The 26,069-nt window shown below is 39.6% G+C and overlaps 2 protein-coding genes across 4 annotated transcripts in view; one reads left to right on the top strand and one right to left on the bottom strand.

The window, feature by feature from the left end:
- Positions 1-1,458: 1,458 nt before the first annotated feature.
- Positions 1,459-10,452, bottom strand: nom1 (nucleolar protein with MIF4G domain 1). Of its 3 annotated transcripts, none has more exons than XM_051410532.1 (12): positions 9,219-10,452; positions 9,138-9,182; positions 8,935-9,047; positions 7,920-8,115; positions 6,781-7,104; positions 6,550-6,660; positions 6,083-6,253; positions 5,204-5,325; positions 4,910-5,042; positions 3,496-3,627; positions 3,272-3,381; positions 1,459-2,354 (listed from the first exon to the last, which is right to left on the bottom strand). In XM_051410532.1, exons 1-12 carry the CDS (start codon positions 10,152-10,154, stop codon positions 2,177-2,179), a joined length of 2,571 nt encoding a protein of 856 aa, XP_051266492.1. In that variant the 5' UTR covers positions 10,155-10,452; the 3' UTR covers positions 1,459-2,176. The 3 variants fall into 3 exon arrangements, with proteins under 3 accessions (XP_051266492.1, XP_051266491.1, XP_051266490.1); XM_051410531.1 differs by having other exon boundaries at positions 9,138-10,156; positions 10,347-10,452; XM_051410530.1 differs by having other exon boundaries at positions 9,138-10,452.
- A 73-nt stretch (positions 10,453-10,525) lies between these two features.
- lmbr1 (limb development membrane protein 1) overlaps positions 10,526-26,069 on the top strand; it is a 35,397-nt gene continuing 19,853 nt past the window's right edge. The window contains exons 1-6 of the mRNA XM_051410533.1: positions 10,526-10,746; positions 14,318-14,390; positions 15,641-15,680; positions 16,965-17,104; positions 18,678-18,781; positions 25,663-25,789. Of these exons, the coding sequence (XP_051266493.1) occupies positions 10,684-10,746; positions 14,318-14,390; positions 15,641-15,680; positions 16,965-17,104; positions 18,678-18,781; positions 25,663-25,789 (547 nt within the window). The 5' untranslated portion in view covers positions 10,526-10,683. The remainder of the gene's footprint in view (positions 10,747-14,317; positions 14,391-15,640; positions 15,681-16,964; positions 17,105-18,677; positions 18,782-25,662; positions 25,790-26,069) is intronic.

Here is a 26,069-nt window from a genome sequence, read left to right as displayed (position 1 = left end):
AAACGTTCAAACGGCTCGTTGGGCGACAACTTGGGCTGCTCAGGCACTATTTTCAGGACTTTTATCATTTTGAACTCATTTAGCCGAAAGAACAACTCAGAAAATATTTTAATTGTTTGGGTTTTTTTTTTTTTCCTTAAATTGGGAAATGTTTAAATAATATTCTACTTATTTCTTACTAGCCTACATGTTTTCTGACAGACAGTCCTCAGCATACATTGTCAGCTCTTATTTTGTTAGGTTTTTATATGGTATACATTTGAAAATTGGGATGTAAAAATGTTATCTGCCAGTTGATTGGAAACCAAAAAGCAATGGGATTGTAAACATAACACAGATGTAAACCGGCTATGCATTTAAAAAGATAAAAAGAGTGGACATCCTCAAAGCAAAGAAAACATCCCATCATCCCATTTTTCCTACCTACACAAAACATTTATTTATTTAGGGTGTGTTCATTTCCTAATATGTTGACATCCAATATGAGCTTCTTCCAGCCCAGTCTTTTATTTTGTAGTCTCTTGATTATAATGGACAGGTCTACCAGTGTGACTGAGCTAAAAGGACCAGGTTAGTAACTCATCCGCACATGGGATTACACTATGCATCAGTTACTTAACACAGCCCACACTTACTTGTCGTGGTTCTCGCAGTCATCAGTGTTAAACTATAGCAGAGGTTGACTGATTATGTGCCGTTTGTAACAGGATTACTGAGGGATCTGTTGGTTATCTCCAGCTGTTTGCTTTAGCCTTAGCAGACTAAATCAAAGTTCAGCTGAGGGTCAAGCCCAACCAGAGTACACCAGGTAATGCTGATGGCAACTCTCTGGCTCACGGTTGCAGACAATGGCCAGTGTATGGACTGCACAGTGAGCCTATTGATCCCACTATCTCCACCTTTTAAGTGACAAATACTCCAGTTTTTCTCCTGGTAGTCTCCGTTATTCCTCAAAGAAACCCACCACTACTCCAGCCCAAAGAGTATTTGTCCTTGTGTTAATGGAAGGATGTGCTGTTTGTCAAAAACAAGCATCTTTAATGTTACATACAATTAAATCAACTCTGTAGTCCCTTCAACGTGAAGTTACAGTGTGGTTAGGGGACTAGTGAAGGACCTTTCCTCTGCTTGACCTTGGTGGCCCATTCCTGACCTCGGGCCACGCTCCAGCCTCAGGATTGATACAGGCCGCACAGATGGAGCTAATTAATAATAAGAGCAAGTATCAAATGTAACAGAATGACTCTGCTATGCTAACCACGCGGGCAGATACTGGTGTCAGCGAGCATACAGAATAGGCTAGACTCGAGGCCCCAGGGGTCATTTCATCAGGGCGTGTAAACACTGAATGAATGACACCACCGTCCCTCTCTGTTCTCACTGCTCTTGTTTAGGCCACACTCACAAGTGGAAATGTCAACAGAAAAAAGGAACAACATACACATATTCACCAATCTGTTGTATTTAAGGCTGAGAGTTTATTATAATGTGCTTTGTTTTGTCTGACAGTGTAAATAGACTCAGTAAAGCCCAAAAGAATGGTTCCAGGCGTCTGAATTCAATAATGTTAACTCTTGCTGCACACTGCCTCCACGAGGGCGGTTTCAGAAATAAACATTAAGGCACAGGAGAAAATAATATGAGAGCGGTTGTAAGAGAAAATGATTTCTTTCTCTCTACAAAGGAATCAAAGCTTGAGGTAAATTGTCTGGTTTATGGAGGTTTTTATGACAAAATTGAATGAACATTTGTTACACTCCAGGGCCTACATATTTTGCTCCAGTTTTATTAACAAATGTACAAGCACCATCATGGATCAATGCATTTGGGAAGTCAAATTGTCATGAAACAAAAACTGTAATTATATTATTGCAGAGTAATAAAAGCTGAACCTATACGCACTGAATTAAAATAATATACATAGTGCTAAGACTAGTGTGTCTTCAGAGGATTCAGTATGTTCCAAATGTAAAAAGATTCATGTTAACAATTATGTACAAGAACTCCCCAAAGCAAAAACACTATTTTAATATCAAAAACATATTTATTCTTCTTTGTGGAAAACCGTAAAGGGGGTTTTGTATGAAGAGACAATTCCCACGAACAAGCAGTCTTCTGTTCCACAGTTTTGTTACGTACGTCTGTTGGGTGTCTGGTGTGTGTGGTTGTGTGTGTTTTACAGTTTGAGCTTGGCCTCTTTGGCCTCCATGGCTTTGGTGGCGACCTGGGCGCGCTCTGACAGCATCGCTGCTTGCTCAGCTGGTCCCTGTGACTGGGCATTCTTCAGCAGGAAGTGACTGATGAAAAGCTTCAAGCCCTCCCGCAGCATTCCTAGCTTGGGAATTCCTGAAATCCTGGCGAATGGGAAACAATGAGAGACATTGATTTCAGATGTTCACAGGGTGCGAAGCAGTAAAGAGGAGTGGTTTTACAAGATGTTGGCTAATAGAGGTTAACATTGCTGAAATGTTTACAATAGACGTTTTAGCCATGCTATGCTATGCTATGCTAATTTTGGTCTCTCCTCCAAACTGAAATATCTGAACAACTATTGGATGGATAGCCATGAAACGTTGTACAGACATTCATATTCCCAAAAGGATGAAGTGTACTCACTTTGGTGATTCCCCGAATTTTCATCTATCACTGGGTCAAAATCTAAATGTGTCCAAATCTTTGGTTTGTAACCAAATATCTGCAAACCAAATGACATTCCCACAAACCTCAGCTCTTTAGTTGTGTTTATTGCTAATTAGCAAATATTAGCATGCTAGCATAGTCTTTGCAAGCATGATAGTATGCTAATGTTTAAATCACTGCTGTGCCTCAACAGCCTGGACACACACCCGCGTGAGCAGTGCGTGACGGCTGCTTCACTGAACTGCTGCTTCCAGTCCTATCTTTCGACACTGAATTTGCCTTTGATTAAAAAAAAATACAGAGCTACAGAACAGATGCAGCAGGTGTTGAGTTAAAATTTTAAACAATTTTTTTTTAATGTCTGTGACATATATAGATATAGATTTTGAAACTGTAATGAAAGGCGTATGTGTTACTGGTATAATGTTGATATGACTATGAACAGATCATCATCATTGTCTATTTTTGCTGAAAACTGCATGCAGCTCACATAAAAAGTAAACAGAAACATACTCTGTAGTGAAGCGTTGCGTGAGCAGCGTGCCTGAGAGGTTCTGCGACACACGTACTGCTCACGTGGGCACACTGCTCCAAACCTCTTAGAAGTAACTGTATAAACAATGAAGCTCACCTTCCAAATATGCTGGCTAGGTCCTCAGGCTCTGTTTCCTTTAGCAGTTTGGTCAGCACCTGACGCAAGAAGCGAACTGTGGGCTTATCTAGTTCCCCAAACTCTATTACCTACACAGAAAAACACAGACATAATATTTTTAAAGATTTTATTTAACTTATAACATCAAATATATAAAATGGTATATAGTGAAAGCTTCTACCTACACACAACATGTCACTTACTTTGAGTATGGAGAGTGAGAGGCATTTCTTCTGAAGGAAGCGGGTAACCAGCTGGACCAGGTTGTTAAAGGTGCTGCTGGGAAGGCTGGACAGCTCCCTGAACTTGTCCCATAGGTTGAACTGGAAAGTCATCTTGGAGAACACGGGACATCAAATTGAAGGATTGTACAACTGCACAGAATAATACACCTATGATTCCCCCTCAAACAGTAAACTAAAAACAACAGTAACTGGCTCCTCTACACAGGTTATCCTCTCATCCAAATTCAGTTTACATGTGAAAAGCAAACATTCCCACCAGCTCTGCTTCGAGCTCTTTGATGAAGACAATGGTTCATCAGTTTCTGATATGGGGCCCGTGGCCTACATGGCAGCAAAGTAGGAAGTGTGGTCTCACCCCCATTGTTTGTAGTCACAGTTTGGGTCAAATAATTTCAGAGGTGAGAGGTGTGAGAGGCTCCCACACTGCAGAGGTGAACTACAGGCCAAGTCACACACAGTTTAAGAGACTGGGTGGTCACACACATCCAGCAGGTAACTCTTCTCATATCCTTGTGATTAAATGTATAGTAAGCCCGCCTCTCTAACTTTAAAACTGCCATTCTGGATTTCTGTACAGTATGATTTCCATTCATATGATCTATTTTTAAATAAGGACCATGTACAGAGAGTACTATGGCTTTTAATGGGACCTTTATCATTTACTAAATGTGCAACATTAATATATGTAATTAGAGATTTATTTTCCTTAATCTGATTATAATTGATTTGTGCGTTGACAGATGAATAGGTAGAAAACACGATAAATATTACGTTACCTGCTGCAATAACTTACTAGAGGTGAAACAATAAGTCAATTAATCAGTGGCCAGAAAAATAATTTTGTATACAGTGTTTATATGATTGATTATTTGTTGAAGTCATTTTTCAAGCAAAATGCCAAGCATACCCTGGGTCCTGCTACTAACTTGGAAGGATTGGCTGCTTTTCTTTGTCTTACAGTGACTGTAATCTGAATATCTTTAGGTTGCGGAGTGTTGATTGGACAAAACAAAAAAATGTAATAGCATCATCTTGGGCCTCAGGCTTCAGTATTTTGCATTTTTCAAATTTGTTCTTATTTTTATAGCCTAAAGAATGAATTAACCAAGAAAATATATATATATCAGTATACTGACGCACCAAAAACTCAAGTATTTGTGTAAGTAAAATATTTTTTGGTACTTATCTTTGGTAAGTATCGGTGAACTTTTTCAGCAAACACTTTGTTTCCTTACTATTTACTGCTCTTAAGATAACAATTTAATATGTATCAAACGGTTTCCTAGGAGAAAGACTGTTAATAGTATGCACTAATCTGATTGTAGTTGTGCGTCTCTGTCATCAAGGTATAGGTTTTTACCAGCTAGAGTACCTGGAAGCGCCGATCTTGGGAGCAGAACTTCTCTCCCAGTACGGCGTAATAGGCATTGAAGGTTTTCTCCTGCAGACAGCAGTCCATCAAAACATGAACAATCTCTCTCTCCTGCTTGTCCTTCAGGCCCATCCTTCACACAGAGCAAATAAAAGGCTTTAAAACATCAACCTCACAGCTGGACTACTTTGAAATGAAACACGGCTAACATAATGCATGTCACATTTCCCTCTTTCTCTCTTTGGTCAACCAACTTAACATAGAGACACACTGCAGGGGTGAGAGATAACACACCTGAGGAGTTTCTCAAAAGCATCCAGGTAATCTTCACTGGTCATGATCACACAGAAGATGTTTCTTCTGACCTCAGTGTTCATCCTCTGTTTCCTAGCCAGCTCCAAGACTTTAGCACTAAACTGAAAAAAATTAAAATAAAGACAGTTGAGTGAAAAATGCAGCTGAAGCCAAAATACACTCAAAGTGCAGACATTGCTGAACAATAATTAAACATTATTTTTATCGATACCTTACTCTGAGAACATTTTCTTTATTTACAAAAGACAGGACAAACTTCTCACATGTTAAATGTTGCCTAAACACATGTAACAGTACATGAATGTAATAAAAATGTAAATAAAATAGTTTAAATTTGGCAAAGATTTGGATGCAAATGGGAAACTAGCTGAACAAGGAAAAAGTATCATTGTGAATCTGACAATGGAAACTAGAACGATTTTGATACTTGATGCAACCGACACATTTCATTCGGCACCAATAATGTATTGAGACCTAATCTGTATTGGCAGTACTGACCTACTAGCCTACTGATACAGACACATTTAATTCAGATAAAGGTGATGTTAAAGGGCAGGATATTTATTTTTTAAGGATGTTTTCATTTTAAATCAATGTGGGGAAAAAAATGTATTTGAAGATTGTAAATTAGTTTAATCAGAGTATAAATAAATTAAATACAACACTGCAAATAATATAAATACTGCAACACAGCTTAAATGGGACATGATCAGTTCAGGATCTGCTTCCCCTACCATGGCATGACATACATCTTTAACATTAAAGGATGCCTAGCAACAGTACTCAGATGCCTGCTTATATACACACGTATTCTGCTACAACTCTGGTGTCTTCTGTGTCTTGGTTCCAGTACTCTACCTGTCCTTCAGCAGTACTCTGTTTTGAGTTTGCGTTCCCTTGTTCGCTGATCATTGGCGCCCCACTCCACGAGGAGCCGACGATCCACCAGCGGCCCACCTGCTCTGCTGCCAAGAGGTTGTCCAGAGAGACCCTCAGTTTCATGTCACTGCCTCCTGCACTCCGGTGGATCTGAGTACCACATTTACCCAGAATTAGCCACAAGTGAACTTTAATTAGGAGGCAAACACAAATGAGCAATCATGAGGAAAACAACTGTTAAATGGTCATGATCTGGACAAGTGATCTAGGTGTGTAAAGGTGGTACTCTGGCGCCACCTGGAGGTACAATTGGGAGCTACTGTTGTGTTCAGTATGATGAATAAAATGAGTGCCTATCAGCTACACATTAAAAATCTAAATGTATTTTCTGTAAGGAAATAAACATATATCAAATGCAATATGGTCATAATTTAAAAATCACCCACCAGAGTCCTTTGCAACTTCTTCAATCTCTCCACAGGCTCAGGATCGTAGCCTGGGATCTTCCGCATATCATTGTTCTTTAAAGCCAGCATGGTTTCCAGCATGAAACGCACCTGAGAATGAGTGTGCGCATAAAATAATGTTAGATAAGCTTCTAACTTGATATAAAACCGATCAAGCTAAGAAAGTAAATGAAAAGTAATAGAAATAAAAAGTAATTCTGTTGGCCCTACCCTGTTCTGATCGTGAAACTTTGACCCCACGTTGCTGGCCTTGCGCTGGCCTTCAGAGATGAGCTCCTTGAGAGCCAGAGCGTCGTCCTTCCTCAGGGCGAAGCCGACATTCCTCAGCACAAACAAAACTAGTTCAACGTCCTTCTCTGTGAAAGCTCCAACAAAAAGTTTTAGGATGTCGAAGATGAGGACAGAATGCACCACCTGGAAGTTATAGAGGTAACCGACAATGGCGACCAGGTTGTCGCACTCCTTGCTTTCACTTGGGATCTTGTACACCTCGTCGAACTTGCGCACGACCGTCTCTAGAAAATGAGCTCCGACCTGAGAAATGATCGAAAAGAGAATATTACAGAGACGTGATTCATGTTAGAATTGGATTTATGTATGTTAAAATCTGTGGATGATAAATAAGGGTTCAATATAACAGCATCACACAGGTTGTAGACAAAGCCCACAGTTTAAGTCAAATACATAAGTACACTTGAAAATATGAATAATGATTGTCTTTTGCATTGTATAACTCCAACACAAATAGAACCACAAAAGTCAATGTCGAATCTAATGGGTGTTCAAGGATTGTTGCTGTACCCCCACATTTCACCAATAAAGTTACTTTTAAAATAGGTACAAAATTTGCCTTAAATAACCTCAAAGAACTGCGTCCAGAGGCAGTCAGTGACGGCAGCTAATTCTACTAATGTTCCTGCCTCAGGTCATTTACACGATGGAGAGTGAATACAATTGAGAGATAACAATCCTATTACACCGTAAGCAAAGGAAACCAAGGTGTTAGATATCGTCATTAAAGGAGCATTAACTTACAGTGGAGATGTCCTAAAGAAGCTAATCCCTTTGAAAAAAAAGCCTCCAATGAATAATCCAAGAGCTGATGTCAGTGGTTGCTATTTCTCACACACAGGCTGGGAAAACCAAAAGCTACTTGACTCCTGCTGTCACTTATCAAAAGGATGAGACAATGAACTGAGGGTCTAATGAATGGAAATAACTCTAGAAAGTAAAACCAGTTTAATTAAGATCCATTTAACATGACCTCACCTACAAAAATTGCCTTTGGTACTTGTGTGCGTCTATCAGAGGTTTTCAAATTCAAAGGATTAAAAAGGAGGTGTGTTTACCTCTATCCCGACGGTGTGATGGAGGACGCTGACGAGCAGAACGTGCTCCATCAGTAGTCTGTCAGGCATCAGGGCCGGGGTGACGCAGGCAGCTAGGAGCACCTCCGTTAGGGTGTCATTCATGTCCTTCCTGCTGCAGCTCATGTACAGCTCCTCCAGTTGACCACTGATGGATGCCATGTTGGGCTCACTCAGCCTGCAGAAAAATGGATGAATTAAAAGAATTCCACAGAGCAAACTCAAGACCAAGCTCAGAAGTCAGGCGTTAAACTTTCTTCTTCTTTTGTACAAATCCTTTCATATTTCAACAGTAATGCTCCTCAAAATCCTCAATTCTTATGGCTGCATCTCCATAGCACCGAAGCGATTAGTCAATAACTCAATCAGTCGATCGACATTAATTGCCAACATTTATCAAGCAAAAATGCCAAAGATTCAGTGGTTCCAGCTTCTGAAATGGGAGGACCTACTTATTTTTTATTTGTCTGATATTATTGAAAAATGTGTATCTTTGTGCTTTGGACTGTTTCAGACAAAACCAGTACATTTAAGATGCCATCCTTGGCTTCTAGGAAATTGTGATGGGCATTGCTCTTGATTTCTGACATTTTACACACTAAACAATAGAAAATAGAAAACTAGAAACAAAACTTGATGATGAAAATTGTCTACATCTCCATGACGTATGTAGGTCGTGATTAGAAATCTACAAACATGCCCGATTTCTTTCTAGTGCTAGTTATCCTAAAGATGGAAGTAGGTTTTTTTTATGATCAGAAAACCTTAAATCTAGAAATAACATCTGAGAATTTTCCTACCAAAGTGCACGATGCATCAGCAAAAACCTCTTTACACTTTGGGGTTAAAATGGGGTAGAATTTTGATATTGCCTCGACTGATAAGGACTATCCCTTTTCTTTGGCACTCTCCTGGGTGAATTAAAGCAAGGGTGTGTTTTATTGCTTATGAATCCAACTTTTGATTTGTGAGAGGTAGAATGTGTTTTTTTTGTTACCTGTTCACCAGACCTTTCACATTCCTCTTCAGTTTTTCGAGCTCCGCTTTGCGTTCATCATCCCCAGTGTTTCGCAAGTGAGGCGGCACGTACTTCCCTGCTGTGGAGTCGACCTGGACGTTGGAAGATTGCATTTACATCCATTATACAGCATATATGATCTCAATGGTATGACAATAATAAACAAATATTTATGAACTCACTGTTTCTGACTTTGAGTCTGATGTCTTTGTGTCAGCAGTGTCTGCACCTTCCTCTGCATCGTCCTCTGCTTCTTCCTCTGCTTCTTCCTCTGCTTCTTCCTCTGCTTCCCCTTCAGTTTCATCATCTGAGTTATTCTCATTCAGCTCATCCTCCATTTCCTCCTCCTCCTCTGCTTCCTCCTCATCAACCATTTCATCATCATCATCATCGTCGTCGTCGTCGTCGTCGTCCACCTCATTTTCATCATCAAATGAACCCATATCTTCATCACTGCCTTCACTCGCCATCTCATCTCCAGGTTCCTCGTCCGACAGCTGAGAGTCTTTCTCACCGAGCTTTTCAAAGTTCTCCTTGGCGACGTCCATGTTATCTTCATCATCATCATCATACATCCCCACAGCCGACGAGCCAGAGTCAAGCATACCAAGGATGTAATCAAGTCCATCAGCCACGAAGGACTGGGGGAGACTTTTCTTGTTCTTTCTCTTGTTTAATCCCAGCTGCCGCTCTAGTTTCTTTATTTCTCTATCCTCGTCTTCATTTGCCTCCAGAAGCGCCATTTTTCTTGATTCTTGAAGCTTGTTGATTTTCTTGCCTTTCTTGGAAGATGAGGGTGTTTCAGAGTTGTTTGATTTCTCTGAGGGAGCACTACTGGACTTATTTGAATTTGCTTTTGACACTTCTGTCTTTTCTTTCTTCTTCTTCTTCTGCTTCTTCTTCTGCTGCTGCTCTTCATCAGCTGGTATTCCCGAGTTTTCACCTTCATCGAGGGGGAAAGTGAGGTTCTTTTTACCCTCATAATGACTTTTCATTTTGGCTTTTTTCATTTTTCGCTTCTCTTTGCGCAGCTCCTTTCTACTTTTCCTTTTCACAAATTTCAAGCCATGGTCCTGCTCCCCTTCTTCAGAGCCCCCCTCGCTTTTAATAAACTCATCCATTGCCACAATGTACTTCTGTAACACCACATTCCCCTTCTTCTTCTTGTTGTTGTTGCTCTGCTTCCATTTGCCCTTCATCTCTAAAAAAAAGTAGACTCACACTATATGTACTATGAGCTTGATAACGTCAAACCCACCCGCCTATCCTTGGTCCAACAAACACAGACACTCAGCTAACTTATTGAACGACGGATGCTTTAAAAACAACAACAAAACAACAAAACCGTAACGTACAGGATGAACTCTAGCCTATTTTAAACACATAAATACCTCAAACACATGCATCTCCATGAGGATTGTTGATATGACCCACGACCACGTGGCCATTCGCTTCCGGGGCACGCCGAGTAGCTGACGCACGGTGATGACACACTTTATTTTGGGGCGTTTTGTCTTTTCTTTTTTTTTTTTTTTTTTTTTTGTAATGTTATCACGGAGCGAGTATCCTCCGATGTAAACTGTCTTTTAACCAGACTGAGCAGTTGTCTTTGGCAGAGGAGAGGACGAAGAGAGAGAGAGGGGGGGGTCGTGTTTGCCAGCAGTACGAACCAGCATGTAGTGAGTCTGTAGAGTTTTTATGTTCCGTATTTTCTTTGCAATATGAAGAATGGAAGAAGACGACGTTACTATCAGAGAGCAGAATTTCCACAGCCAAGTTCGGGAGTACATCGTAAGTACCGTACGGAGTCGAGGGGAGCTAACAGGCTAACGACGTCCTCTGCTAACGTTAGCTTCAACTGTCAGTCGGACACGGCGGCATTTTTTTTATTTTTATTTTTTTATTTATTATCCAGCTCGACGACAACAGGAGTTTGTTTTATGGAGCAGCTTTTGTTTGTCAGCTGGACTTAATTGGTGTCGTTGCTCAGATGTGGTTTGAATTAAAGGCATTGAGTGGAGGCGCTAGTTCGTGTTAGCTGAGATTAACTAGTTGACTGCAGCGTGGCGTATTTATTGGTGATATTGGAACAGATTGGTAACTTAATACATATACATGTTTATCTCTATGTGGTATCTTTAACTGGGGACATGGACACAGTGTCCCTGTCCTCACTAATCCGGTGCTCCTCCTCAGTGAGGACTGGGACGTCTCACTAATTCATTGTTCAGCCTTATTTATCTTTTTCTTGCAGTGTAATATGTTAATTGTGCTTATTGCAAATAGTTTCATATGTGTAAAGAAAGGTGGTCTGTTTATGTCTGCTGCAGACCTTATTTAATATCATATTATACTATAGTATTGGATCTTATGTGAAGCATAACCAAAAGTCACATATCTATATATCTAACCCTAATTTAGGTATAATATCATTAGAATTAAAAAGGTTTAAGGGTTTCTCTGAAGGAAAAAGCATTTGTTAATTATTTAGTGAATACAAAGTCTTATTGTTGGTTATGATTATGCTTTTTGGTAAACTGTCCTTTCTTTCTGATGATTTTCTGGTTGGATTATTATAAAACTTGAGTGTTTTACGAAGGCACCCTTATTTCTGGCAGATTTTGAGCGTTGGACAGGAGAGAAGACACAGCAGTGTAATATTTGTAAGGAGTTATGTTCTCGTCTGACAGATATTTCCCCACTTTACTTTTGGTACGACGTGTAAGTGCCTTGACAGTGACATAAACAGTTAATAAATAGCATATCTAACCACTGTCAGTGCCATGAAATCGGCTGTTGTTGTCGATAATCTTGAACACGAACCACATTGTCCTTTAGAGTGTTTTGATGTCTAGCCATAATTTTCGAAAAAAAACTGAAGCGAGTGAGTTCAAGAGGGGACACTTTGTCTGGAGTTCTTAAGTATTCGTGATCGACACCTCTGAAATATAGAAACTATCAAATGTCTCACCAGCAGGCAAGTTTAATATCTCAGCTTTAGCTTGCACATTTTGTCCTAAGCCTCTTCTCAGTATCCCATATCAACATGCTGTGCCTAAGATCCCTTTGCATTATGCTGTAATCATTAACGTTAATGCGCTGTATCATTTAACCTTAATGTCAATGGTGAGTCAACTTATGGATTCATTTCTACATGCCTTAAATTATATTTATTGTTGCGCATGCTTATTTTGCAGCCAAGGTTAGTCTAGTATACGTTTCAAGTTCATAAACATGACTCAGTAACACACTCATGTTAGACCTGAAGTGTGGGAAATAGCCTCCTACTGTGAAGAATTATTGAAGAATGGACAGCAAACCAGGTTACAGTGGGCGATCATGAGGTTTGGTCAGTAATCTCATTTTCCACTACCACCTCCAGTAAGACTCTAAAATCATTATCAGGCTTTCACAGACTTTTGTAAACAGAGCTTCGCTGTGTTGAAGTTATTGTCCTTGACATTGCAACCTGAACAACTACTTTATTATTATTATCATTATTATTACCTTTTAAAAAACAGTATAATATGTACTTCCAACAGACTTTCCAACATCATGTTACTCTTCCTATCCACAGTCTCTTCCATGCTAATGCACACACTTAAAAACCTTTCATAAACCCAGCTAACAACATACATGACAAGGTATTTGGCTTGCTTAAGTAGACATCTGTGTCTGTTAATCAGGTTACTTATAATGTCTTAAACTGCATAAACTCATGACCAGCAAAAATGGTGTTACTACAGTGGATGAAAACATGCTGATCAGCTTATCTACTTGCAGGAATTGCACGATCCTCTCTCAGTTAAAATGTAATTACTGTCCCTCACCTCCAGTTTGAGTTCATATATCATAAAGGTGTGAAATACTGTTCCCAAGTTGGTTGGGGATGCCTTTAACTTGCTTGTGAGAAGCCTGACTTGTTATTACCCGCTCATTTTCCATCGCGTACAGTGTTATTCTGCGTGAATGAGGGAAAACAGAACGATAACTTCGCCAGTGCCAATGGCGTTGTCTGGTCTACTTGTTACTTGTCGTTATCTCTTCCCAAACTGTTGTATCTTTGAGCCTGTGCCCGTTTATCAGCTCTGTGCACCTGATCCTGTGTTATTCTGGGTTTGCCCCTTTGTAAACATGGTATTACTTGAGCCACTGTCACCACAGAGTTTGGTAGCTTGTAAATATATCGGCTGTCATTCATTTGGAAGGGGACTGCAGGGGATAAGAAAAACAGTTTTTGCTACAGCTATCCTATAACACCACGTACCTCCCAGATTGACTGTGGAGGTTTGGAATTTCTTTTATATGTCAGTTTTGACTGTCTGAAATGCACAGCCTGTCCGCTGTCTGGCTGAGTCATCTCATAATCCCAGCTTGGCCATGATGAGTTGTGCAATGTTGACAGGGTGCAAAGTGCTGAAGTGGGAGCTTCTAACATTAGTTGCCCCGGTCACTGTCATAGTAGACGGGGGGAATGTGAAATGTGATCTTTCTGTAAGATCATCCAGCTTGTTTTAAGGCCCTGGTTACCCAATAAATTACATGCATTGGTAATTTCTGGACCACTCTACACATAACACTGGCCTAATTAGTATTGTCAGATGTTGGAAAACAATTATGCATTGCTTACTTTGTTCTTTATGATCAAATATTGGGGTCATGTTGAACTCTACTGCTTGGTAGCTAATGATTTGTGTAATAATGGGGCAAGAGTTATTTTATTTTCCTTATTTTGTACACTTTAACAGGCCTAAATGTGCAGTTATTTTTGGACATTTTTATACTGTACAACTGATCTAGTATTATATTCCACAGTATTAGAGCATGGGACGAAATTGACTGAAACCCACTATTATCCACTATTACAGTTAAAACTGTTAGAGCTGAAAAGATTAGTTGATTATTTGTTTAGATTATTTACTATTGTAACTATTTTGCTATTCAAGTAATTGTTTAGGTACATTTATTGTGCAAAAATGGAAAAAATGGCTGGTTTCACCTTCTCAAATGTGAATAATTTTTGCCTTTAGGTCATTGTTTTAACAAAACTAGATATTTTTTCACATCACCATGGGCTGTGGCCTTTTTAGCTAAGTGCTGGCGTTGTGTTGTCCAAATGATTTACTGTTTAAAAAGCAATGGGTAGATTCATTGATAATAAAAATAATTGTTAGTTGCAGCCCTAAAAAAAAAAAAAAAGTAAGTTTACAATTTGTTAGGTTGTCTGTACTGTAGTAGCAAATGCATTATATATACAACTTTTACAAACAAATGCCATGGATTACCGATCATATCAGCCTGTTGTTGATTAATATACAATAATAGTGAATCCTTGACTAAGATTGTTATGTTTGCGTTTCAGATTTGCTTTCTCCTGTTTGCAGTCCTCTACATTGTGTCCTACTGCATCATAACCAGATACAAGAAGAAGAGTGGTAAGTGTTTCTGTGCCATATGAATGTGCACACCGTGGGAACGGAGATCAGCATGCACCTCCGTGAAACCATGACCTGTCTTAAAGGATCTGTAACAGATACACAGGAGAAAATGTGTCCATGGTGGACCCATTTTCACAGCAAACACTGTAGAAGTTAGTCAGTCAGTCTTGGTTATGCTGTGTTTGCTCACAGACAGAACCCTTCATTGTGTTAGACTGAAAGAAAGTCAGGGCCAAGAAGGCTTTAGGTGTATGCATGAGAGACCACACCCATGCCTGTAGAGTAATCTGCCACAGTCAGCACAGTGTAAACTGTATCTGCCCCAAATTGTTTTTAGGGCTGTGGCCAAAGGAGTACAATTGGTCATAAGTAACCTTCCAGTAACAAAGACAGGTTAGTAGTATATCCTGTCCTGTCAAATGATATGCAAACAATGAAGAATTCCAATGGGCTCTTTAACAGGAAGGATATGTTTTGTTCTCTTATAACGTCTCTGACGCAGCAGTTGAGCCAAGGCAGGCAGACATGACTGAAGACAAAAATCTGACCGAGTTATAAAGGAGAAAAGAGAAATGACAGGCCCAGGCAGACATTATGAACTATATCCCATTTTCCCAGGACAAATTTAGGATGTCCAGGTCACCTAGGCTTCCCTTGTCTCATTTTAAAAGTAGACCACTTTGCACCAGAAATCCCTTCTGGAGTTTTGTACAGTAGAAATCTAGGCTGCTCTTTTCCTTACACTTGTGGTTTGGTAGCCTCATCCTTTCACTTACAGTACAAGGGAATTGTAAAATATAAAGTGCCATTACATTTACTATTTAGTGCAGTATATATGAGCATACTATTAACTGCCTTACATGTTTGATGATTATTAGGTCTGGCTCTAATTTCTTACTATTTTTTCACATTTTCACAATTTCTGTTGTGAAATTGTATAAAATGTTTTTTTCAAGGAATGGATCAACTCATATAACTGAAATAAAAGTATCATGGTTCCATTAAGATAGTCATGTCTCAGATACTAAAGCTGTTTTGCTCCTTCATTTGCACTAACACTCTTACAATAATGCATGTCAGTATCTGCAGATATGGGTGGGAAGATATTAGATATTTGTTTGTATGTTAGCCAATGCTGTGTGTTAAGTACTGGTTGAAGTAAGATGTGATGTGTGAAATGTGGAATACAGCTGAAAAGCTCACACTCGGACCACCTTGTGACTGAAGTGGTTTGGTTTCCTTTATAGATGACCATGAGGATGAAGATGCTGTTGTCAATAGAATATCGTGAGTAAAGCTGGTTCAGTTAATTCATCTTTTTTAGAAAAATGTCTTTCAGAAATTGTGGCAAGCCTCGTTTAGTGAAGTAACCCTTAAGAGCAACTAGTTATTTATTTTGTTTATTAGGAATTAGTAATCTAAGCTTTTTGTTATTGGAATGGAGAAAATGTAGCAAATATAAGAAAAGAAAGTAAGTCAACTATTTAAGGAAAGAAAAAAGGGATGAAATACAGTTCAGCTGAATCAATTAATAGATTAGTTCATTATCAGAAAATTATCTGTAGCTATTTTTATAATTTATTATTATTTAAGCCATGCTCTCTGGTGCCAGCTTTTCAACTGTGAGGCCTTTTCTGTGTTTTATATCATAGTGAGCTGAATATCTTTGGGTTTTTGAGAGTTGGTTAGGCAACAGAAGACATCAGTTTTCTCCCATCCCATAGACCAAACAGTTAATTGATTAATCTAGAAAATAATTAAGTGAATCAATAATGAAAATAATCATTAGTTTGCAGCCTGATTACTAATAACTAATTACTTAAAAGCACTGCACTAATATACTTGCTACCACTAACACTACACTACACACTACTACACTACAGTGAATGTATTACACACTCTGTCATTAGCTAGAACTGAGGTGGCGAGTGTCACATATCCCTCAGTTTAGAATTACTGTACACATCGCACACAAGGGTGCTTTTTGTAGCCACATGCATCCTGCATGTTTAGGTTCAGCTGAGCAAGATGGTACCTAAGGGTCCAGCATACATAATGGAAAGCATTTCAGTTAATGAGCTCCTTTAGTGATATGGTGAAGTGGGGACTTTGTGGTGCCCTGCTGAGGACCACTGAGCAGATGGTCACTCCCCTGGGTCCAATCTTGAGACCTGCAGCCTCTAAAAATGTAAAAGGCTGCAGAAACATAGCCAGTCCATGTCTTTTGTCCTAGGACTAGGGCATGGTTGAATGAAACTGAGGAGTAGAAGAGTAATTGAAAAGGATAGATTGTCAAGTGGTCACTTTCACTAAATAAGTTAATTCCTCACTTGCTTTTTTTAGTTATTCTTGACACAAGTGACTTTTTTATAATATAACAAAGAATCCAAAATGAATCCTCAAGTAACCAAGCAATTGTTAGTAGCATATAATCTGATTTAAAAAAAGAAAGAAATGTGTTATTACTTGTTGTGATTCTGCATGTGTTATATATGTTTTAAATCTCAACTAGTCCTAACACTTGTGTGTGTCTGTTTTTGTCTGTGTGTGTGTGATTGATTCCATTTGCAGATTATACTTGTGCACCTTCACCCTGGCAGTGTCGGGTGGTGCCGTCTTCCTACTGCCGTTCTCAATCATTAGTAATGAGATCCTCCTCTCCTTCCCCAAAAACTATTACATTCAGTGGCTCAATGGCTCCCTCATTCACGGTCAGTAGATCACATAGTTCATGTGTCTTTTTATTTGATTAACTAGTTCTCTGCTCTTCAAAGAAATTATCTTCTAACATATCTTAAGTGACATTGATTATAATCATAATTAACTTTTTTTGATTAACATGCTGTGTAATTTGCATTGTTAATGCTTGTTTGAGAAACTGTTGTATTTTTGTATGTAGGCCATGTAACTCAGACCTGGGACAGAGATTCATCTGAATTAAACAGCTAAAATTACATTATATGATACAGTGGTGTCCAAAACCCTTTAATTCACTACCAATAACTGTTAATCATTTATGAAAAAAATAATATAATTAGTTTTCTTCAATTGAAAATGTGATTCTTCAAGAAATACTATTGTTGAGTTATATTAAAAAAAAACAGCATTTAATCCTTAATAAATACTTGATTGAAATCGAATGTATACAAATTATTTTACAAATTCTTTGGTAAGATTTTTAAAAATTTTTTAGAAGTTGTTGTGCCACCACCTCATTGATACAAAAACTGGCACGTAGTGGTTAGTACTTAACTGTTGCAAAGGAAATTCTACTTTTTATAAATACTGACACACTTTTTACTTTGATTGTTGAAAACTAGAGCTGCACAATAATTATTGGGACAGACAGATTATAGGCCAATAATGGGAAATGTATGTTGTTATAAATTATCAGGATAATTAAGTTCTAGCCGGTAAATTATTGGTTGATATAAATAATCATTTATTTGGAATTCCTCTACAAAATGATTGATGGACCTTTTGTTCTATGAAAGCCAAAGTATGTTTAAGTTTTTTAATGAACTAGAAAAAATAAATTTGAAGAGTCAGAACTATTCTTTGTTGTTGTTGACAATTGTCAGTTAGATTTAATTATAACAGAGCTATGAAACATTAAATCATCCATCTTTGCTCACTACATCTCAGCCTTTCTTACCCTCAGGTGTGTTAAAACTAGAGGTTGTGAACTTCCTTTTTAAAATACAAAAATGCGCAATTATCGGTTAACGTATCGGCTGAAAAAAAAATCATATTGTACATCCCCATTGAAAACTGCTTTTGTTTAAAGAATATTATTTGACTATAGGTTTGTGTTAATCATAAATGTGTAACCACCAGCACTAGCGGCTGGTAGATCAAATAAGCAAATTTCTTTGCCTTGTTTTACAAACAAAGCTTGTGAGATTTAAAAGTGTTTTCTATTTCATCTGCCATATCAGCACATATCAGATCAATTTATATGTGTATGTCACAGTCAGTCATGCAGACTGGGTCAGCTTTAACCACCAACTCTGTTGATAAGGCTGTTGGTTGCTGCAAAAGCCACCAGGGGGCATTAGAGTCCATGATTTAGACATCACTTGAAGACACTTGCCAGATAGAGCCCTGGGTTGGCATCCCGCCTCACAACTACTAAATAATAATATTCAGAAGAAAGAACTCAAAATTCTGAAGAAACCTGTTTATGGAACAAGACTAATCATTAAAAACTGGACTCACTGTTGATTTATGATATATAGTGTTTGCGTACAGTGTCCACTCTCCTCATATGTGTGATTTCTGCAGGTCTGTGGAACCTGGTGTCACTGTTCTCCAACCTTTGCCTCTTTGTCCTGATGCCCTTTGCCTATTTCTTCCTGGAGTCTGAAGGATTCGCTGGATCGAAAAAGGTACATTGCCCTAAATGTTTGTCGTAGAATTAATATGCATCATTTTCCTTTTTGTTTATTTTCTTTGTGTGTTACCCAAGGTTACCAACTATCATCAAAACAAAAATTTTTTAGTGGAAATTGAAATGGAAGTTTCAAAGTCTGGAACAGTAATAATTACCAAAAACCCAGTTTTTATGATACTGATACTCAGGTGATTTATTAAAAGTAGACAATCTACATAAAAACTAGACAATCTATGATCTTTAAAGGTCTGACAGATTCTGAAACTTGAAAATGTGAAAACCCTGTTTATTTTCTTTAGTGTTGATGTATTTGTATGCTTTGCTATCCATGCGAGGGGTTCCCTCTTTAACAGCCAAAGCAGCAGCAGCAGGTGCCTAGTCCTTGCCCTCTCCCTGACTCACGCCACTGACTGTAACTGCCACCACGGAAAGCTCATTAACCATGAAAGTCTGAATCTGGACTTCGCCCAGCGCCACATCCTGACAAACCCTTCCAATAAGGCCATAGGCTGCAAACGCTTCAACACTGCTGCATCGGCCCCACTGATTTAAAGCCTGATTCCTTGTCACCCCCTCCCCAGCCCCCTAAAATAAAACTTCAAAAGGACAGGCTAATAATCGAGTTGTAAGGCTCAGCGAACTTCCTCGTTTAATTGATTACCCCCAAAAAAAGAGGCTGGGGGCTCGTGTTCCAAAAGTCCATAAAGTCGCAGCAACATGACAGCACAATAGAGCCTCGCAAAATGGAGGGGGAAAGATTTACTTTTAATACACCTCTATCCTGTGTCACAGTTTGAAACCTCTCTGGTTTATGTCCCTCCTGGCAAAAGCACATAAAAATTAGTCTGTACTGTAGTGTATAGCCAGTTCTTTTCTTCCTCAGCCCACTAATTTGTTTCGGTTGGATTTCTTCGGTAGAGGGCAGCCCCTGATGTGTAGGAAGCAGGATGAGGGCCTCTTTAACGTTTTCTCTTTTTTGTTCTTTTTCATTTCAGCAAGACTGTTTCTTGCTACTGATCTTCCATAAATTTGCTTAGAGGAAGCACTGTTTAATGTTGAGCTGCACTTCCACGTATATATTGTGTGTTTGCTATGGAAGGGGTGGAGGTGACACTCCTGTTTCACCTAAAAAAAAAAAAACTGAGATGCCTGCAGAGTCGATCACGCAGCCGACAGCAAGAGGAATGTTAAACACAGATCTGAGTTTTTATAATGTGATATTATCCCTTTCCCCAATAACAGCATTAGACCACAATGTCATAAGCTTTTATGTGGCATTTTAACCTCCTGGGCTAATGTTATGGCACTGCGAGGTCCTTTTGACTGCGGAAATGAAGTGAATGATGAATTTCACTACTAACGCTGTAAGTCAGCCTTTTCATGTGGCTGTGTTTACTTTTGACGATGTACTAAAAGACGCCACCAGAATAAAGATGGAAATGTGGATGTTTTTTTTTTTTATGTTAACTGTTCAGCTCTTCAGAGGCTCTGTCACCTGAGTGATTAATAGTTTAACAAATTGTCCAAATTGTGGATGAATCGGAGCGACTTAGGGTCTTGATGTCAGATGTTATGATCTAGCTTTATTTGCTGCTGTAAAATGTCTCCCACTTTACTGCTGTGTTCTCAAATCTTTGCATAAGAACTACATCACTGAGGCCACTAAAGGTCGTTGAGTAGGTCAGTTTTAAAAACCTCTATACCATGCTGTATTTGTGTAATTGCATCTTACATAGAAAGTAATTTTCTAAAATTAAGTACCATATATTGATTTGATGTTTTAGTGCATTGGGAAAGATAAAAATATCTTTATTGTGGCTTTATAAAGCCCAATATAGCATTTCTTTCAATTATCTGTTATAGTTGTCTCTACACCACCAGTAGATGGCATTATAGTGATGAGAGCCATCCCTGTCATCCTTATTGAGATGATCAGTGCTTTCTGACAAAGACTGTGAAGACATCAGCACCAGCCTTTGTTCAGACTTCTATTTATATCAAGGGACTTAAGTTGGCTTCATAGTGATACATGATGAATATGATATCTAGCTATATTTACTCAAAAACAGTAAGATCAAGGTTAAAAAGAAAAGTTTTGACAACTGTAACTTCCTGGTCTGTTTCGTGTGTAGTCTATTTCTTTATTCTGGCTAAAAATATGCATTTGATGCCGCAGTAAAAGTTGAGTTACTAACAATTATTGAACATTTAGCATGATGAAAAATATGCAGAATTTCCAGTCAGTTTTATGTTTTAGGGGTTTTCTAGATGTAGGTTTTTGCATCAATTGTGGAAAGTATGCATTGCAGTGAATAGTCTTTTGGTCTTACCCACAGTATTGAAATGTGTTTGATCCTGAAACGAGTTGGAACGAGTCTGACCCCCTGACTGACCCAGCAAAGGGCCAACAGGTTTCATCTGGTAGTTAAAGAAACTCCTCATCAATCTCATCCTAAGCCCTAACCCGCCAATGATGAGAAGTGTGTTTATTGTGGAGAGGAGGGGGAGGTGGGGGGGAGAAAACGTCTCGCCGAGCAAACCCGCGTGGTGTTACTAAGATACTCCTCTTTGTTGGAGCTCCACAATGGGGGCCTGGATATTTATTTCAAATCTCCTGCACATGCAGACATTTTTCCCAGGCCTTCTTTCGGGCAGGGCCAGCCGGAGAATATAAAGTGGTGTTTACATACCTTCCTTTAAGGTCACAATGTCTCCCTAAAGCTGCCTGTTACAATGTTCGTTACCATGGCAACATATTAGTTCGAGCTGGGAATTTAAAAAAGAACAAGCGAGTTGCTCAGGATTTTTTTCCCCTCCTCTCGTGACTCAGTTTTTCTAAACTAAGTGATAAGTTCTGAAGCTTAACTGGTTCTGTACCAGATTTTTAGCTGTTTTTCCTGATTTTTAAAGTAAAGATATTGTTTCTTATACGCTGAATTATTACAACTCATTTACATAACTTTAAGTAAGGCAGAGTATTATGTGGATTGGCTACTATGTGCACTTGGTCCTAACCTTTGCTTGACGATAAACCCAGGATACAGTCATTTATTCTTTGAAGACTTATCAGTCTGACACCTCTCTGTAATCAGAACAAGCTGTCGTCACTGTAGGATGTCAAATAAAACTTGGCAAACATCACAAAGTACTGAAGCTGCTTCCTTCATTTAAATTCTTCTGTTTTCTGTCTCATCTGGTGAATCAGTCATGAGACCAGCAGGGAAAGCCAGAGTTTTAATTCACATCCCAAAAACCAGTGTACTCAACTTTCACGACAATGTTTTCTTTTTATTGCCAAACACCCCTCTCCCCTTGGTTTGAACAATACGATGTGATGCTGATCATTTTCCATGCTCTCGTGTCATTGGTGCTTTATTAAGAAGTCTTATTAAGAGTCTTTAGAAGTTCATTGTGCAGCTTTACAGGGGAGTGTCCTTCTCCTCTGCTTTCTGTCTTTGACACGGTCATTGCGCTGTGGCCGACTGGCTGAAGGATACACTAATAAGGTCCTTGGGCATCTGGCATGTCTTTAGCAAAGAGGGCAGTCCTTTTGCTGGGGAGCAGAAAAAAAAGGACCCTGCCCCCTACCTCACTTATTACACTCTTGGCCCTTGTTCCACACGCCCCTGACAGTGAGCAGAAGGATGGTCTGCGGGATGATCTCTGCCACCGCCTGCTGACTTGCTAAGGATTGATGGCGGCAACTAGGAAGCTCCTGCGCCACCTAACTCTCTTCCTTTGTCTGATTCCCCCCCCCAACATCCAACACAGCCCTGTACCTTCCCAAGTATCATCTCTCACTCTCTCTCCCACTTGTCCACCATTGCACAGTGGCATGCAACTTCCAGAGGTGAACTCTCTGCTGGATTCATCAGCCGAAGCACTACATCAAAGACAGTGGCAGATTGTGCTTTAGTTTTTCTGCAGCACAAGCTAGGCGAAAAAGCTTGTGAACTGTTTCCAGGCCCTCTGCGGCTTTGCGTAATTGGGTGGATTTGGAGGTTGATTTACTTGGCTGCTCGTGTGTGTGGGTCTGTCTGTGTGTGAATTCATGCATGTTTGTTTGGTACTGCATATGAAGCGGTTACTTTCCTCTCTGGCCACTACACGCATTTCTTGGAAGTCTCTCCAGTCTTGTTCGAGCATAGCTGCAGTTAACCAGCCCCTCACTCGATGTCGGTGTGAGGATCAGGGGATGCTGAATATTTCAGAGCTGCTATATTTAGAGGTAGTTACACATTTAGAATGGCAAGAATAGAAACTTTCAGCGGGCGCTCTGGATGCCAAGGCGCAGGTCTTTTTCTTTTTTTTTTCCTCCCTTCCTTCACCAGTTGACAGTTGTATCTTTGATCAATGATGATAGCTTAGTTGGATTTTCCTATTTTTGTACCATATTTGTTGTGCAAATTTGCCCTTCCTTACCTTTGTGATAAGGAACAAAGGACTTAGTTTTGCCCCTGGAAGAATAGGTGATATAACTTTCAGTGTGCAATGTCATGCATATGGATGGATCAGTGAAACCAATCTGGGCTCACAGTTCAGTGTCCTCCATCTCCTGCACAGTCTTATTATGTCTGACACAGTGGATTGTTCTTCCAGCGAGGCAGGAACCAAAGATGATAGTAAGGGAGGTGACAAGCATTGCCTTTGCCCTAAATGATCTGAATGGGTAATGATTTGAGTCTTATAAATGATTGAGAGACCTATCTAAAGGGAATACACCTTCAGCATGGCATGGGCAGCTTGTTAAGGTGGACTGGTGCGCTTGAGCGGACGCACGTCCTGCCTACGGCTTCTTCTTGTCCTGATGCATCCTTAAGAGAGCGCGTGTGGGACGTGGCTGAAGTCCCTGAAAGCATTCCTCTCTCACCTCTCTTACCTCCAGGGAATGAGATGCGCTCAGACGTTGACTCCTCTCTTCTAACAGTCTCTTCTCTCTCTCTCTCTCTCTCTCTCTCTCTCTCTCTCTCTCTCTCTCTCTCTCTCTCTCTCTTGTTCTCTCTCTTTATTTCTCTATCGCTCTCCATCTCTTCCTTTCTCCTCCTTTTTTTTATTTCGGCAGTGTTGAGTGTTTTCCCCACTGCCCAGTTGAGCTGGGCTGTGAGATGCTTGATTGCAGCATCCATCTAGTGAACTCACTCAGTGTGTGTGAGTGTGTGCAAAAGAGCATGAGGCAGTCAGCAGAATTTAATGTCCATGTCAGATTTGTGGCTATATTTTTAGTCTATTGATCTGCATTGAGTGGCGAATTTATTGTTGGTTAATTGCAGAACAGCAAATATGCACATATAGCTCCCTTAAGATATGTTCTCATTGTGGTGTATGTATTCATTTTATGTGTTTATTTGTAATATTGCACAAGATTATTTTAGGTTTTGTTTTTACGTTGACTTTATAAGGCCCACTTACCCCCTCTAACATTACCTGTCGAGTGGCTGCAGTGTCCACTGTGGCCACACTGTGGCACTCCAGACCCTGCCCACTTTCCTCCCTGTTGTGCTAGAAAATTCTGCACTCACTCACTGAACCTTTTCCAGAATATCACCGTAAGAGGAGGCGAGAGGCAAGTGATTGCTCTGTAATTGCGAAAGGATGCTACTGGGGATTTTTGCCACAGACAATGAGAGAATAAGCTTAAATCATAATGTCACTATCCAAAGTATTGACTGAATGGGTCCATGATAATGTGTACACATTACATTTACCAAATATGTTTCACAACATGCAAGAAAAGTGCCTTTAAAATGTATATGTATATGTGTGTGTGTGTGTGTGTGTGTGTGTGTATGTATATATATATGTATATATATATATATATATATATAGTGTAGAGTGGACCATATTTTAGGTTGCATAGGAGAGATGACAGCTGTAATGCAAATTGTGATGCAAATGCTAAAGGACAGGGGGCCTGGATGACAATCATGAACTGTGTTTGGAAACTAAAAAAAACTAAGCCTTGTCTGATTTAATCTGCAGAATTGAAACCATTTCCATTCTATAAAGGGACATGATTAACAGGGGGAACTTTCAAAGAGAGACCCCCTTCATGTACCTGTTGGCAAATACTGAACAGCAACCGCAGAGCCATTATGTTAGCTGGTAACAAATTGCTCATATGTACCCAATTTAAGCAGCACTCCAAAAGCAGAGAGCCCTTGTTATCCTGTGCCTGGTAGCCTACCTGACATGTGTATGAGAACGCCTATCTATCTTACAGTGCTAGACAGCTCGGCTCACCAGCAGGGGGGGAAATGGAAACTGTGTGAACAGGTAGAGGAGGACTTTATTAACCACTCAGCAGTTTGTGACCCGGAAAACCCAAATTACCCCAAAACCCTCTCGTCTGTGCAGCCCGGGACACAACCGTGGTGCTAAGGGAGCTCCTAATCGGCCCCAGATGGGAGGCCTGCTCTTGATCGCAGACAGTAGCTGACCCAGCCAGGCTTCATGCTCCTTACAGCACCCCCTACCCCCCCTACTCCTTTTAATTTCACTTCTGCCACCACCAGCCTCTGTTAGACCCACTTTATAGACCACAATATGTGTGTATAAAAGAGCTGTTTTACAGAGGAATCTGTGGGAGTGTTTATGTCTTGTTTGTGTGCTGTGAATGGAAATGATGGTGTTTAATATGAGTGAAGCAGGATTGAGGAGGAGGGAGATGTCTTGTAAAATCAATCTTGTGTGTTTAAAAAAAAAAAAAAAAAATGTATATGCGATGTAGGAAATACCACCTCCCAGCTCAATGCAATGAACATCAGTTTGATTAATGTGTTTTGAAATAAAATACTTATGTGTATAATGATACTGACTCAAACTGTATTAGCCATATCTAATTAGATTTCTTTCTTTTCTGTGCATTTTATCTTTCAGGGCATTAGGGCACGTATTCTTGAGACCTTTGTGATGCTCTTCCTGCTGGCTTTGCTCATTCTGGGCATTGTGTGGGTGGCATCAGCGCTCATTGACAATGATGCAGCCAGTATGGAGTCGCTCTACGGTATGTTCTTAAAGGATTCTGTGTCATTTGTGTTTGTAAATCCCTTGTTGTTTTTATAAGGAATAGTTTGACAATTTGGGAAATGCACTTTTTGGCTTCTGGCAGAGTTAGATTAGAGGATTGGTACCATTTACATGTCTGCATCTATGAAGCTTGAGCCAAGCGTTGATTAGCTTAGCTTAGCATAAAGACTGGAATCGGGGAAACTGTTAGCTTGGCTCACTCCAGAGTTACAAAATACACCTACCAGCAGCTAAAGCTCACAAATTAACACGTTATA

The sequence above is a fragment of the Dicentrarchus labrax genome, unplaced genomic scaffold (genome assembly GCF_905237075.1).
Source record: "Dicentrarchus labrax unplaced genomic scaffold, dlabrax2021, whole genome shotgun sequence".
NCBI classification, from domain to species: Eukaryota; Metazoa; Chordata; class Actinopteri; family Moronidae; genus Dicentrarchus; species Dicentrarchus labrax.
The sequence above is the reverse complement of the archived record's forward strand: the minus strand, read 5'-3'. Positions and strand labels throughout refer to the sequence as shown.